Source organism: Theropithecus gelada, chromosome 7b (genome assembly GCF_003255815.1).
Source record: "Theropithecus gelada isolate Dixy chromosome 7b, Tgel_1.0, whole genome shotgun sequence".
NCBI lineage: Eukaryota > Metazoa > Chordata > Mammalia > Primates > Cercopithecidae > Theropithecus > Theropithecus gelada.
The window spans coordinates 96,887,354-96,902,752 of NC_037675.1; the positions used below are offsets into that span (position 1 = coordinate 96,887,354).

At 50.3% G+C, this 15,399-nt stretch overlaps 1 protein-coding gene and 1 pseudogene across 1 annotated transcript in view; both read right to left on the minus strand.

Moving 5' to 3' along the window:
• Positions 1-682: 682 nt before the first annotated feature.
• LOC112628420 lies at positions 683-2,865 on the minus strand (annotated as a pseudogene).
• Positions 2,866-10,131: 7,266 nt separating this feature from the next.
• SYNE3 (spectrin repeat containing nuclear envelope family member 3) overlaps positions 10,132-15,399 on the minus strand; it is a 94,353-nt gene continuing 89,085 nt past the window's right edge. Inside the window, exon 18 of the mRNA XM_025392778.1 lies at positions 10,132-10,664. Within this exon, the coding sequence (XP_025248563.1) occupies positions 10,464-10,664 (201 nt within the window). The 3' untranslated portion in view covers positions 10,132-10,463. The remainder of the gene's footprint in view (positions 10,665-15,399) is intronic.

Genomic DNA, 15,399 nt, shown 5'->3' on the forward strand with positions numbered 1-15,399 from the left:
ATCTACATGCACATATACACACAAAAGTGCGCACGCATACACATGCACACACTCACAGACACACACACACACACACCATGCCATTGCTTGGTCCACATTGCATGAAATACACCATTCCAGCTACATGAACAGGTCAGTATCAGGTCCAGGTCTCCAGGTACAAAGGATGAAGTGAGTTTGCTCACATAGACTTAGCTTAGGGTAGAGTGAATTTGTAGAGTGAACTTGTTTATGAGGACTGCGTTTATGCAGAGGTTGGACTCAAGGCGATCGCAGCACTCAATCTCGTGTGATTATCAGCATCATCTGGGAGTATCTTCAAAAACATTCTCAGCATTGCCCCAGACCTCCTTGTTCACAATCTCAGGGGTGGAAGTCATGGGCAGGCCAAACTCACTCTGCCCCACCTGCTGCATCCAGGATGGGTTCTTTTTTTTTTTTTTTTTTGACAGTCTTGCTCTGTCGCCCAGGCTGGAGTGCAGTGGCGCAATCTCGGATCACTGCAAGCTCCGCCTCCCGGGTTCACGCCATTCTCCTGCCTCAGCCTCCCAAGCAGCTGGGACTACAGGCGCCCGCCACCACACCTGGCTAATTTTTTGTGCTTTAGTAGAGACGAGATTTCACCCTATTAGCCAGGATGGTCTCGATCTCCTGACCTCGTGATCCACCTGCCTCGGCCTCCCAAAGTGCTAGGATTACAGGCGTGAGCCACTGCGCCTGGCCCAGGATGGTTTCTGAGGAGACATGGGGCCCTCCCATGGGAGGGATGACAAATGAAACTAAAAAATCTATCTGGGTGGATGCCCTTTGGAATGAGGGCTCTGGTCTTTTGGACTTGAAATGGAGGGAAAACATAATCATTCTTCCAAAGCTGGTATTGGAAACTTGCCATTTTTCCTCACACACACACACACAGAACGAGAGAGAGAAAGGAGAAAATTTAGGACCCATAGAATTAAGCCCTCTTTCACAGCAGGTTATCTGCTATCCTGAGAAAAAGAGAGGGCATCGTTTCTAAACCAGCCCAAGGAAATTCCCAGATGACACAGATCTAAGGGGTCATCTGACCTTCCCTTCTTTATGGAGAATGCCAGGGAGAGGCATAAAACTCTGGACCTCGGGGAAAACGTCCTGAGCCCAATGCGGTCTCCCTGGGTTCAGAGAGACCACAGGCTGGGGTCTGTTGTGCTGAAGCCCAATGCTGGAAGCCAGGGCTGCCCAGGTGTGCTTCTGCATGGAGATGTATGTGTAGTACCCGCACATGCTATGCTCACATACGCGTGCATCCCTCCCACGCCGCCTACTCCCTCACACGCACACACAGCTTCCTCTGTTCGCTTCCTCCTCCCCAATAAAACTTCTGGAATATGCACAAGCGACTGCCTCCTTGTTTCTCCCATGAGAGGAATTGGAGCTGCTCACCAGGCAGAGACTGCGCAAAGCCAACTCTGCCCTCTGCCTGCCCCCCAAGTGCTGGCCTGTCCGTGCTTTTCCAGTGGGAAGGTAGACAGTCAGTGGGTACCTGCCACCATCCCCTGGGGCCTCATCCTGATGTTGCCAGCTCCCATCAGCGGTAGGAGTCAACAGACTTCCCCGCGGGAGTGGGCACAGGAGGCAAGCCCTACTGCCCTGCTTTGGAATGTCACCCTCCAGCTAGCTCACCAGCTGCCAGAGTGATAGCAGCCCGCAGCCTGCAAAGGAAAGGAAAGCAACTGAGGCCCAGGGAACATTCCATAGAGTGGAGCATCGGGCTTGGAGTCAGTCTTGCCTGGGTACAAGTCCCACATTTACCACTCACCCCCTAGCTGGCTGCTCTGAGGCAGGCTGCTGACCCTCCGCACTCTGGTTTCTGTACCTGGTTTCCGATCATGACTCCATAGCACACAGGCTTTTTGAAAGTGTCATGACCATATTGCAGGCCCTCGGGGTATGTCTCCTTCCCTCTCTTTCTCATCCGAACAGGAAGACGGGCCGTAGGACTTTGTCCCTCATCTCCACAGAGGTGCTGGGGATGGGCTGGCTGGGTGTTCCTGGTTGCTGAGCTCAGAAGCAAGCATTTCAGAAAGGAAGCCCAGGATCCTCAGGGGAAACTGAGGTCCCTCCTTGTGATTGCTGTCTCCCGGCTGGACAAGGTGGTTGGGTTGGGGATGGTGTTACCATGACAACCGGAGAGCAGGTGCTGGGAGATGCTGAGTCCCGCTGACTGTGTTTTAAGGCCCTGAACATCCCGCTGAACCACTTGCTTTTAAACCCCGAGCCTGTGTTTTAATGTTCTTTTAGAAACAAATTCCTCCTTGTTCTTACTTTGAAAAACAGAAGGCGTTTCTCTCATACACAGAAGCTGAGAGAGAAATGACAGCTGGTTTTAAGTCCTCTTTGACTCTGGGCCTCTGCTGAAGGAGCCTGCAGGCACTGGCAATTGGGTGATGAGGGCCACCTGTGGGGTGCCCGCACCCACTTTCCCTTTCAAAGCCTCAATTGTCTGCTGGAAAACAAAGGGCTGGCCTGGAAGGGCTCAGAGATCCTCATTTTCCAAGATTTGCACCCAGGAACTTCTCAAGCTCAAGAAGAAATGAAAGCAAATATGCATTGCCTGGGCTGAATCCAAACATAAAGGAAGTGTTCAAAAGCTTAGCCCTGGTGCTCACGGCCAGGACAAAGACGGGAGGGGCTGTTCCTGCACAAAAACTCTAGCAAGCAGGGCACACCTATTTGTCGGTTCCCAAGTCTTGCAGGAAGAATGTCTACAATGCCTTTGGGTAGACCTGTAGGACTCAGGGACCCCTGAGACGAGGTGGCAGGCCATGGTGGCAGGTCACTCATCACCTGCAAGGATGATGCCTTCAAGTTCCGCATAAGGAGCATACGGCCAAGGCATGGAGGGTCAGGACGAACCCCGGTTTTTTCCTCCAACTGTAGCAGAGACAGCTAAGTCCCACTCCAAGCCACCCTACCCTTCATTCTTACTAGAAGGCTCCCATCTTTTTGGGTGCATGTTCCCAGACTCCTTGCAGATGTGGGGAAAACATGTGACACCACCCTGGTCAACAAGATGAGAACCAAAGTGGCTGGTGGAGCTTCTAGGAAAACTCCTCATGAGGAGGGCAGATTCATCTAACTCACTCCCCTCCTTCCTGCTTGGAACCCAGATGAAAAAGTGGAGGTACAGCAAGCATCCTGGGCCATGAAGTGACTGTGATATAAAGGAAAGAGAGTTGCAAAGCCTTGGCTCTGACATCCACAAGCTGAGGAGACGACACCAGCAACCGCCTATCTCTAGACTTCTCAGGAGGAGAGAAAAGTAAAGTCTCTCATTGGTTTAAGCCAAAGTTGGTCGGGGGAGGAGGGATTCTGTTACTTGTGGCTGAATCTAGGGATTTCTCTTCCAGATGTGAGCCCACCCGCACCCTCCTAGAATTCCTAATATTTCAAGGAGCACTAGACGTTCCAGGACTGACTTCCCTCCTTATCATTAGGTGCGGGGAGGTGGCAAGGAACTGGCCCAAGGTCACACAGCCCATCAGCAGCGGAGGTCCAACTCAACCCTGTCTAGTGCTGAGCAATGTTACCCTGTCATCCAGAGGGTGCAGAGACTGACCCCCACTCCTGGAACTAACTCCCTGAGCTCACTGGCCAAACAAGAACTGCTGAGGTCTCAGAGTCCTAACCTGTAAAATGGGTACAAAGTTGGAACAAGACAGTCTATGGAAGCCCTCCACCTCTGACAGCCTAAAAAAATCCAGGTATCCTCCTTCAACAGAGAACTTAGCATTTCCTAATCCATTTTGCCTCCCCTAGAAGTCCTACCTGGCAGTTCATCCCATTGTCTGCTTTCTGGGGCTAGTTTGTCTCACCCAAGTACTAGATGAAGGAAAAGTGATTTTTGATTGAGAACATCCTAATTTTAACATACATTCAAAAAAAAAAAAAAAAGAAAAAAGAAAAGGAGGCCAGAATTGAGAGCTTTCCGAGAGGGCTGGTACAGGTGTACGGATGTCAAACAGGTTTTGCTCACATGCAAATATGATTGATTGGCAGCTGCTTGGAGTGGTTTTGAGGACTGTGACGTTCATTGGGCTGGAGAGTAGGGAGTGGGAAAGGTTGGTGATCAACTATTGATGTCTGTCTTGGAAGCAGCAAGGGCTGTAGTTGCCCACACCTCCCTCCAATGCTGACCTAGACTGGTGACAATCAGATTGGGGTGAGAATTGGCTGAGTCCCCATGAGAGAGGGAATTAGGGCAGGATCCCACTGGGCTATGGACACAGAGGCTCCCTGGCGATCACTACAGACACCAGTGAAAAATACTCTGATTATAGAATCCAAAGGAAGCCTCTGGCATCTCAGGGTGACAGCCACAGGCACAGCCTCCCTGGGGGGGTCCTTCAGCTCCCCTCCTCTGGGGAGAAATCCTAGGCAGGGGGCAGAAAAGGGCAAGAGATTATCCTTGAGCATGGACACGTTGGTCACTGGGATGTACATGCCAACCCAGACAATCCCCAGTGGGGAAAAATGGGCTTTGGAGTAATGGAAATGACAATCAACATCCACTGCCTTAGCCTTGGGCCTCACCTTGAAGCCTCCAGGAGCCTCCCAAGCTGTGTTGTTCTGAGACTCAGCACAGCCCAACATCCTTCTGACCTCCTGAGGCTGAGTCAGTCTATTTTCCCCTCCTTCTGCCATGCCCAGGTCCTCTCCCTGCTCAGCCAGGCTGCCCTGGCCGCCTTGACCCATTTCCTCTGCCCAGCATGGTTCATAGTCATGATGGTGGCCTCCAAGAGGCAGCAAGACACTCTCATGCCCTGTCCTGAGCTCTCCCACTGTCTGCCCCGTGTGACTCTTCCAGTTTCTGTGAAGTGGGCCTGCCCCCTCTGGAGAGGCAGATAGGCAAAGTCAAGGGCAATGACCGCAATCCAGATGGGCATCTTCAATGGCACAAACCCTTTTCTTCATCTGCGAGCGCCCTGAGGGCAGGGACTGGGCTTTGCTCACCCCAAATCTCCCAGCACAAAGCCTGACACAGCCTGGAGAATGCTTGTTGCATTGGATTAAGATGCAAAGAGGCACAGGGCACGTCTGCCCACCAACCAGAAGAGAGAAAGCCGCAGACCCCAGACAGCATCCAAATGGCCAGTGGGAAGGCAGGGCCAGTGAGCACCTGGTTTTTTGTTTTGTTTTTTTGCGGGGGGCCACAGCTGGCAGGCTCCTGGCCTCCGCTGAGCCCGGTTGACACAAATTTCCGCAATGTCTCTCTTCCCATTTCTCTTTCCTTCTCTCCCTCGGGGACTCCTGCACTAAGCAATCCTCAAGCTGCTCTCTTCTCCCAACCATCTCTCGGGTTCCCAAACTTTCAGACGGCATGTGTTTTCAGGAAGAACACTGTATTGGGAGCAAAAGCAACATAGAGTTGGCAACTTTTTATTTTGTCTAATGAGGGCTCCCAAAACACAATAGAAACCATCAAAGAAGACAGAGCCACCTTTACCCATTCCTCATTTCCTAAAGGCCATTGAGCACCCTTGAAGTAGGAAGAACATAATCCTAGAATGAAGGGTCAGCATTTGGGTGAAATAAATCCTATAGAAAGAAAAACTCAAGGCGTTCCCTCATATTGTTTCACTCGCCTTTGGTCAGTGAAAGCTTGCCACTAGTGCTTGTCCTTGGAGGAAAGTTGGGAATCATGAAGGTACAGCCTGCCATTCCCATTCTCTTCTTCTCTCTCACTATCCTTCCCTCCCTCCCTCCCTCCTTTTCTATCTCTTCTCTCTTTCTCTTTTGCTCTCACTCTCTCTCTCTCTCCTCTCACCCTCAAATTGTGGTAAAATAAACATAACATAAAATTTAGCATCTTAACCACTTTTAAGCACACAGTTCAGTGCATCGAGCCTGACATCACCTCTTGCCTTTGACTCCCTCTGGCCCACTTCCCTGTCTGCCCTCTCCAGCCAGACCAGCATAAAGTGCAGGTCCCCAAAGCTTCTGCAAAGCCTCCTGGCCTCCCAGTCAGGCCTGGCTCCAGTCTAATAGAAGAGTTAAGATCCCCTCTTTACTCCCTAACTGTGGGCAGCCCCAGCCTCCCATCCCCTGCAAAGCAGGGCAGGATGATGCTGCCGGTCCCCGTTTGCCAACAGTAAAATCCATTAGGGAACCCCCAGTTAGCACAAACTGCCCACCTTCAGGCCTTTTTCTGCCCTCTGCCTGTCATTCTCTGTGGCCCCCAGGCTGCAGAGGGTCCCCAGCTTCCTTCCCCTGAAGCTGCCCGGAGACAAGCATCTTTGGACCCCTGGGCCCTGCAGGGAGCTCCAGCCACCTGCCCGAGGCAAACGGGGCCTGAGAGATGGAATTGGGTCAGGTCATCCATGACCCATTTCCTCTGGAAGGGAGTTGGGTGTCAGGAAACACATTTGCCTTGGGGTTTTTAATGTAATTCAACAAAGCACAGCCGAAGCTCTTATCCTGTGCTGGGCATTGGGGGTGTGGAGTTCTGTCATTCATGACTGAGGACCTCATCGTGAGACATTAGAGGGGCTCATCTTCCAGGTGAGCAATGTGAAGATAATGATGGATGGCCCAGGGGAATGTGCTGCTGGTGGCAACTCATCTCAGAGCTGAGGGCCAGTCCCTCGGGGAAACATATGGATGCTCCACTCTGGCCATGTCCCAGGCAAGCTGATGGGCAGGGAGTTCTGCCTGCTTGCCCAGGGAACTCCATTCCCAGAGGCTACAGAGACTGCAATCTGGTAGAACCAGCCCCAAGCCCCCCTCCAGCCTGGGCTTTGGGGTCCTCACTGCCCCATGTTGTGGGTTCGGACCCACTGCAGCATGAGCAAGGGCCTTCATATCTTTAAGCCACAGTGTTCCATCTCAAACATGGGGGTAAAACAGTATCAAGCCCTGGGGGCAGGTGTCCGTGGGGGAATTACACAAAGCGAGGCTGCAAAGTGCCACCCAAGGGGGTCACGCACCCACGAGCACCAAAGGGAGCACGTTCTTTGTCTCCCTTGTCAGTGTTCCCTCTGTCCTGCCACCACTGAGCACCTCCCAGGGTCCTGGCTTCATGTGCTGTCAGTACCTGCCCATCCCACCCCCTCCCAGCTCTTCTTTTTAAACACCCTCTGGGTGCTACATGTGCCTTTCCACATACAGAAAATGGGTTAAGAAAGGGGTGGGAGGGACAGGTAAGCAGGGATAACTAATTCATCAACCGACCCACTGGTGGCTCTCTCTCCCTCCTCCCCTCCCCTCCTGTCTCTCTCTCTCTGACACACACACACACGCACACACACACCCTGTGTTGGGCCATCAGAGTACCAGTTCTTATAAACTCTAAGACCCCTTTCATTTTGGAGACAGATGAACAAGACACACACACACACACACACACACACACGTGCCACAGCGCCACCTTTTCAAGCAGCACCTTAAAGCTCTGCATGGCTGTTAAAGAGGCTAGAAACTAAAGTCATAAGATCAATCGCCTGGCTCGCCTTTAAGCAAAGGAGACTGCACTTGCGCGTGGAAGCACCAGTAATTGGGCTGTTACGTCATATTACAAGTATATTTATAAGAAAGTACTGAAAATAGCAATTCTTTTTTAAAAAACAGTTGTGCAGACAAGCAGACTTGATGGCATCATTATCAAAATTTAAAAAATATAGGTAGATATCCCCACCCCTGCCCGCATGTTCCAGCTTCTCCTTCCCCAATATGTGGTATATGTGACAGGCTGCACACATGCCCGGTGGCTGTTTTTTTCCTGTAGTTGCCGACACGCAGGGATCACACCACAGTGAGCAGGGCACCGCCTGAGGGCCGTGGCGGCCAGTTGGGCTCTGGCCTTGCTGTCTCTCACTGTGTGGCCATGGATCAGTTTCTTCCCCGTTTCGGGCCTCAGCTTTCTCACCTGTGACATAGGAGAGTAGAAACCTGGCAAGCCCCCCACACCACAGCTCTGACTTCCAGGACTGGACATCTGTGCATGGCTGCCTGGGCTCGCTCAGCCCCTGGTTTTCCAGTAAGACGGTCGCCTGCAGAGAACGGCCCTCTGGCTCGGTTTCCAGATATCTGGAGAAAAGTGTGCTTTCTCTTCTTCCATGAAATCACATATTTCTCCAGATATTTGGAAACCAAGCCACAGGGTTGTAGGATCTACTTTTTGAACTTTTCATCCCCTGTGTACTGGTCCTGTAGAAATAAATTAAACTGAAGCAACTTGAGGGAAGGAACTTGATGGAAGGATGGAGCGTTCACAGGGCTTGTTTTCCAGAGAAAAGTATTGTTTGGAGGAGCAGAATTGTAAGCCTACAGCTTATCATAAAGCTGTTCAAAAAAAAAAAAAAATGGTCAGGCATGGTGGCTCATGCCTGTAATCCCAGTATTTTGGGAGGCTGAGGAGGGCGGATCACCTGAGGTCAGGAGTTCGAGACCAGCCTAGCCAACATGGTGAAAGCCCATCTCTACTAAAAATACAAAAATTAGCTGGGTGTGGTGGCAGATGCCTGTCATCCCAGCTATTCGGGAGGCTGAGGCAGGAGAATCACTTGAACCTGGGAGGCAGAGGTTGCAGTGAGCCGAGATCGCATCACTGCACTCCAGCCTGGGCAAAAAGAGCGAAACTCCATCTCGAAATAATAACAATAATAATAATAATAATAATAACTCAGAGCCAGGCTGTGAATGGAAATATACTGCCCAAGTCACATTCTGCTTAAAGCTGTAACAAATACAGGTGAGTTAAAAGAAAAACAAAAGGACGCTTTCTGAGTTAGGCCCGAGGGCTCTCCTTGGCAGCACGCGTTTCCTGCCCGTGAATATCCTGGTTGCCGAGGGCCGGGGCTCCCAAAGGCAGAGCTCACAGTGAAAGGCCAAGGGTCAGTGTGTGTGAGACAGCAGTGGTGCTGGGCGTCAGGCCCTCTTAGGGCCTCAGTTTCCTCTCTACTTAAAGGGCCTTTCTGGGTCTATAATACTTTATGATTCCAAAGCCAGACAGAAGGTCCAAGGAAATCCCCTCTGAAGCTCCTACTTGTAGTTGAACAGACAAAATCCATTTGTAAAGACTGGGCATTAAGTATTTTTTTTAAGGGGAAAATTTAGTGTTGATTTAGGACAAACATGATCCAGTTGCTAAGCACTTAGGAACCATCCCAGAGTTCCCTGGCAAGGAAGGGATAAGTTTCTGGCCTCGGGAACTGACATGGAGTCACCGCAGCCCCAGCTCAGGTGGTGCATGGAGCCCGGCTCGCCTACATCTGGCTGGAGAGGGCCTGGTTTTGGGTGGCCTGGGCCCTAGTCCCATATGAGAATGCACATGAGACCTCCTTGGCCCCGTGGACCTGCTGTCTCCAGAGTCCTTTCTGGGAAGGGGAAGGAGAGCCCTTGAGACAGGCCGAACTCCAAAGCAGATTCTCTCACCTCTGTCCTGGACCCTCGATCCCTGGCCCCTGGCATGGCAGATGCTTCCCTTCTGTCCTGCAGCTTGAGCTCTCGATGATGAAAACTCAGTCCAAGAGCGACAGAGGAAATGCATCTTTCCTGGGCACTGCTAGTGGGTGCTGTTCACGGAGTGTGCCTCACCATTCTGCATGGAAATCTTAAAAATAAAGCCTGTCTTCTTCCCTTTTCCCCTGAATGAAACACACAGCACAGGATCTCACCATTTCACGGGGGCTCGGTGTCATCACCAGGGACAGTCCTCATAGGTCTGTGTGATCAGAAGCCGCTGAGAGCTGGGGTTAGGGCTCCCGCGCACGATGCCTCCACGCGGCTGTACTTTCTTAGTTCGGGGATCTGCTCTCTGCAGCTCTTCTTTTTCTCCCTTGATATCGCTCTGTCAGTTGTCACTGCTATCACTGTACCTGCCTCTGGTCATTGCCATTTCTAGTTCTTGTACGTGGCAGCTACTCTCTGTGGCTGTTAAAACTAGACAAGCATACTTGTTCTCATTATGCATAAAGCCAGAGTCGCTGGGCGCCGAGTGAGGGTCTGTGCCGCTCTTCCGCATTGCAGCTCAGAGGCCTTTCATTACATCCGAGTTCTGGGATTGGCTTTGGAGAAGAGGTTGCCATGAAAGTGACAGGTTATTGTTCTTGCTTTCTAGAGTTGACTGCAGACCAAGTCAACAATACCACAAAATCCCATTGGAGGGAGACGCTGCTAGGAATTTTCCCAACTCCAGAGAGACCTCATATATGAAACTATACATACTGAGCATTTACATACAGATCGTATAAAAATTCTAGACATTGTTCCCTAGTCACATGTAGTACACATTTGGTATAAATAGACTAAGACAACACTGTATAAAAAGTAAGTCTGTTCTGGGAATGCTGACACAGCACTGATATGGATGCAGCTCTGCAGTCTTTGGCCTGCCCCTGTTTCCAGTTTCCCTGGCGGGCATCCTCAGGAGGGGCCCTGGGACTGCTGGAGGGTGGAGAACAAAGTCACCTGTGTGCCCCAGCGGGTTAGGTGGGTGGCGGGCCATTGTAGCGCAGCATGAGCGTGAAGGAGCGGGCGAAGTTGTTGGCCAGGGTGCAGCTGCGGTCCTCTTCCCTGATGGGGAGCAGGAACAGCAGGAGGAGGAACAGCAGCAGAAGCAGCTGCAGTGGGAGCGCCACACAGCACACCCTCCGGAAGAGGGAGCCCAGCCCTCGCCACCGCCGAGTCTGCGGAACCAACACAGCACAGGTGAGTGGGCTGGGGGACTCTGGGGGTGGGGGGCAGGTTCAGGGGGCGAGGAGGATGCCAGGAGCGGCGATGGCACTGAACTGACTGTATGACAGTACATGTCTCCGTGTTCTCATCGGTGAAATGGGGCTAATGTAAGTTTTGCCAGAAACAAAGGTTTCTGCAGTTTTCCCAAAGCATTCAAGGCATGAAAGGAAGAACAGAAAATACAGTTGCAGGCTCTGCCATTGTGACATATATCTTCGCTTGCCTGGTGTAGCAGAGGGCTGGCTATGAATCCTAAGGTCACCTGACTTCTCTGAACCTCAAGTTTCTCATCTACAGATAGAGGCAATAATGGTACCTACACGACAGAGTTGTCATGAGGATTCAATGAGGCAGAGCCTGGCACATAGTAGGTATGTACCAGCTGCTGTCATTATTAGTACACATCCTTAATATTGTCACCATCTAAATCATCGTCATCACCATCATCACCACCATCAAGTTCACCATCATCACTTTCTTCCTCCTGTCTTTCTTCCCTGTTTCCTCTTTCTCCTCCCCCTCTTCCTTTTCTTTTCTTTTCTTTTTCTTTTTTTCTTTTTTTGAGGTGAAGTCTCACTCTGTCACCCAGGCTGGAGTTCAGTGGCGTGATCTCAGCTCACTGCAACCTCCGCCTCCCAGGTTCAAGCAGTTCTCTCCCTCAGCCTCCCAGGTAGCTGGGATTACAGGCGCCTGCCACTACACCCAACTATTTTTTTTTTTTTTTTGTATTTTTAGTAGAGATGGGGTTTCACAATGTTGGCCATGCTGGTCTTGAATGCTGACCTCATGATCCACCCTCCTCAGCCTCCCAAAGTGCTGGGATTATAGGTGTGAGCCACCATGCCCAGCCCCTCTCTTCCTTTTCCTCCCTCTCCCCTTCCCTCTTCTCCCCTTCTTCTTCCTCCTCCTTTTATTTCATCATCAATTTCATCACCATCACCATCGCCATCAGTATCACATAAAGGTCAGTCTCACAAGTCCAAATGCCTAATGGACTTCTCTGCTACAATATCCCTGAGAGTGGTCAAGAAAATATTTTCTAAATTCTGGAGGGACTGGCGGAGTTTTGGCTTCATGGATGTCTGACTGCCAAGGAGTGCAGGGAAAGAGCTGGTCACTCAGAAAAGTGAGGCCCTCATGGTCAAGATGCTGCAGAGTGCAGGATGAGCCCAGCTTTTAGGATCCTAGCAGACCAGGTCCCCACCCAGACTCTGTTACTCAACAGCTATGTGTCCTTGGGCAAATCAATATTGGATCTTCTGTTTCCTGCTCTGCAAAATGGGGATCAAATACCTACCCCTATTTGCTGGGCTGTGGTGAGGGCTCAAAGCAAAAGTATATTTATGCCTCGATTGATAAATGTACCAGTTCTTACTATTAGTACTATTAGTAATTATTTATAATAATCGTGCTAGCAATTAGTAACTGTTAGTAACATTCATTACTATTAATATTAGTAATCATAGCACTAGTACTATTATCATAGAATATATGTGCTGGCTCCCTGAAGAACCGAGGTGCACCCTCCAGGACACCAAAAGCCACAGTCCCGTGATGATGATAGTCATCGTGACCATGGTGATGGAGGTGAGGGCAATGATGACAGTGATGCTTGATGATGGTGGTGATGGTGATAATGATCATGATGCTAATGGTGGTAGGGGTGGGGGTGGGGTGGTGACAGTAAGGTGGTGACGATGGTGATAATGACCATGGTAATGGTGAAAATGGTGATGATCATGGTGATGGTGATGGGGATGGTGGTGACTGTGATGGTGATTGTGTGAGTGATAGTGATGATAGTGATGGTGATGATGGTGATGGTAATGATGACAGTGATGGTGGCGGTGGTCATGATGGTGAGGGTGACAGTGGTAAGGATGATGGTGATGGTGATGGTGGTGGTGATGGTGATAGTGATGATGATGGAGGTAGAGATGGTGGTGGTGGTGATGGTGAGGGTAATGGTGGTGAGAATGATGGTGTTGGTGATGGTGGTGGTGATGGTGATAGTGATGATGGAGATACAGATGGTGGTGGTGGTGATAGTGATGATGATGAAGATAGAGATGGTGGTGGTGGTAATGGTGAGGGTAATGGTGGTAAGATTGATGGTGTTGGTGATGGTGATGCTGATAGTAATGATGATGATGGAGGTAGAGATGGTGGTGGTAGTGATGGTGACGGTAATGGTGGTAAGGATGATGGTGATGGTGATGGTGGTGGTGATGGTGATAGTTGTGATGGTGATAGAGGTGAAGACGGTGGTGGTGGTGAAGGTGAGGGCAATGGTGTTAAGGATGATGGCAATGGTGGTGCTGATGGCGGTAGTGGTGGTAGTGACGGTGAGGGTGACGATGGTGATGAAGAAGCACTGTTAAATGCAAATGTTCCTGGGAGGTTCTAACCTGGGCAGTTCTGTCTCTCTACCTCTCCTCTCTGAGTCAACTCATGTATTCCCCTGCTCCAAGTATCTCCTCCAGATGATAACACTTAACCCTGTGCCTGCAGCCTCAAATATGTTCACCCACCAAAGTCCTTAAACACTGATTTTATGAAACAGGCTGCTTATAACAATGAATAAGTACTCTTGGCTGCATGTATTTCAGCGGTGACTTTGGGAGCGGAGGGTAGGGGGTGACACATTGTTTAATGAGTGTGAGTTCACAGAGACGGTGGCTCTTCCCACAACTGCTGGGCTGGGTGGAGCCAAATCTCTGACACATGTGACCCATCCAGGGAGAGGGAAAAGAGGTAAAAGACAATGAGCTGCAGGGCCACCCGGTCTGGGTTTTCACTGCAACTAACAGCCTGTAATTAAGGATCTCCCAAATGGAGGGTCTGCTTACAAGTGTCCTTTTTTATTTGCCCCTCCATTCTCAGAGCTAACACTTTGCTTCTTCAAGAGAGGGGTTGTGCCTTGGCCGTGATCCTCTGGGAAAAACATCTTTGAAGGTCCAAAAAGTGTTTACACATACAAGTGTTGACAAGGGGTGGTCTTCTCAAAGGATTCCTGCAGCCTGCCCAGTGCCTGTTTACTTAGAGCTCACATCCTCACTTAAAGGTCCCTGGATTCCAAAATGCTCTTTAAAAAAGACATCTTTCAATATGTTTCTAAATGCTTAGAAACACACACACACACACGTCCATACAAACACAGACACACACACATATACAACCCTCTAAGAAGCCAACAAGAAAAATGACAATCTTGGCTTTTCCAAAGAGAGAAAGGGCTTCCTCAGGAAGTTATAAGCTCCCCATAGAATATGGTTTGGCTGTGTCCCCACCCAAATCTCATCTTCAATTATAGTTCCCATAATTCCCATGTGTTGTGGGAAGGACCCAGTAGGAGATAACTGAATCACGGGGGCAGTTTCCCCCATACTGTTCTCGTGGTAGTGAATAAGTCTCACAAGATCTGATGGTTTTATAAGGGATTTCCCCTTTCACTTGGCTCCCATTCTCTCTTGTCTGCTGCCATGTAAGACATGCCTTTCTTCTGCCATAATTGTGAGGCCTCCCCAGCCACGTGGAACTGTGAGTTCATTAAACCTCCTTTTCTTTATGAATTACCCAGTCTCGGGTATGTCTTTATCAACAGCATGAAAACGGACTAATACACCATCCCTGAGGGTAGGGAAGCAGGGGTCGATGAGCCCATGGGGGTGGGGAGGGAGTAGAGGAGTTAACATACTCATCAGAGGCTCTGACCAAGAATCCTCCAAGGTCTTACATGATGATCCTGAGACTCCAGATTTCTGAGGATTGCAGGCTAGAGTTCATCACAGTCCATGAGACCTAATCTTCTACCATTGGTGAAATGGGATGTGGGGAAAATAAAAGGTTTGGAATCTTGGGTTCTAACCCTGACTCTACCACTTTCTAGCTGTGTGATCTAGGGCATGTTGCTTAGCCTCTCAGAGCCTCAGTTTCTTCTCTGTTGGGAGACAGTGACACTTGCCTACCAATGTAGGAAGGATAAATGAAGCAATGCATGCTATGCATAAAAGGCACAGTAGGCACCCAACAAAGGCTTACTTCCTTTCTCCTCTGGCTGATGGGTGTGGGGCAGAGAGGCAGCTCCTGCAAGTCCCACAAGCTTCCCCTCCACCAGGGATGCAGGGATTAGGCACCATCATCACCTTTGGTCCCATCAGTGAAGAAAGCACTGCCCTCCTTAAATGCCATCTCTCAGCTCCTTAAAGACCCTCACGTCTTATTGCCGTAGGGCCTTTGCACGGGCTGTCCCTTGTGTCTGGAATGCTCATTGCCCTTCTTTCTCCACTCCACCTGGTTAGTGCTGACTGACCATTGTAATCTCACCCTGAGTCACTTCCTCCAGGAGACCTTCCCTGGCCTTACACATCCTCAGGGCACCCTTTCCTGTGGATCACTGATTAAGATCTGTGCTGCCCTTAACTCCTCAGAGGCGGGGTCCACATTAGTCTTGTACTTTACTGTATCCTCAGCAGTGCTCAGTAAATATTTGCTGAATGAATGAAACCATGAATATAAGGCTCCTTCCCTCCCTGCACCTCTGGCCATCCGCTTCTCCCTCAATACATCAGAGGCCACCCCGGAGACAGGGGCACCTGCTATCTGCGAGCTGTTCTCACTGTGCCTATGGTTCACTAGGACGTCTGGGCTCCACTTGTTAGTGAACTCACTAAACACACCCCCAAA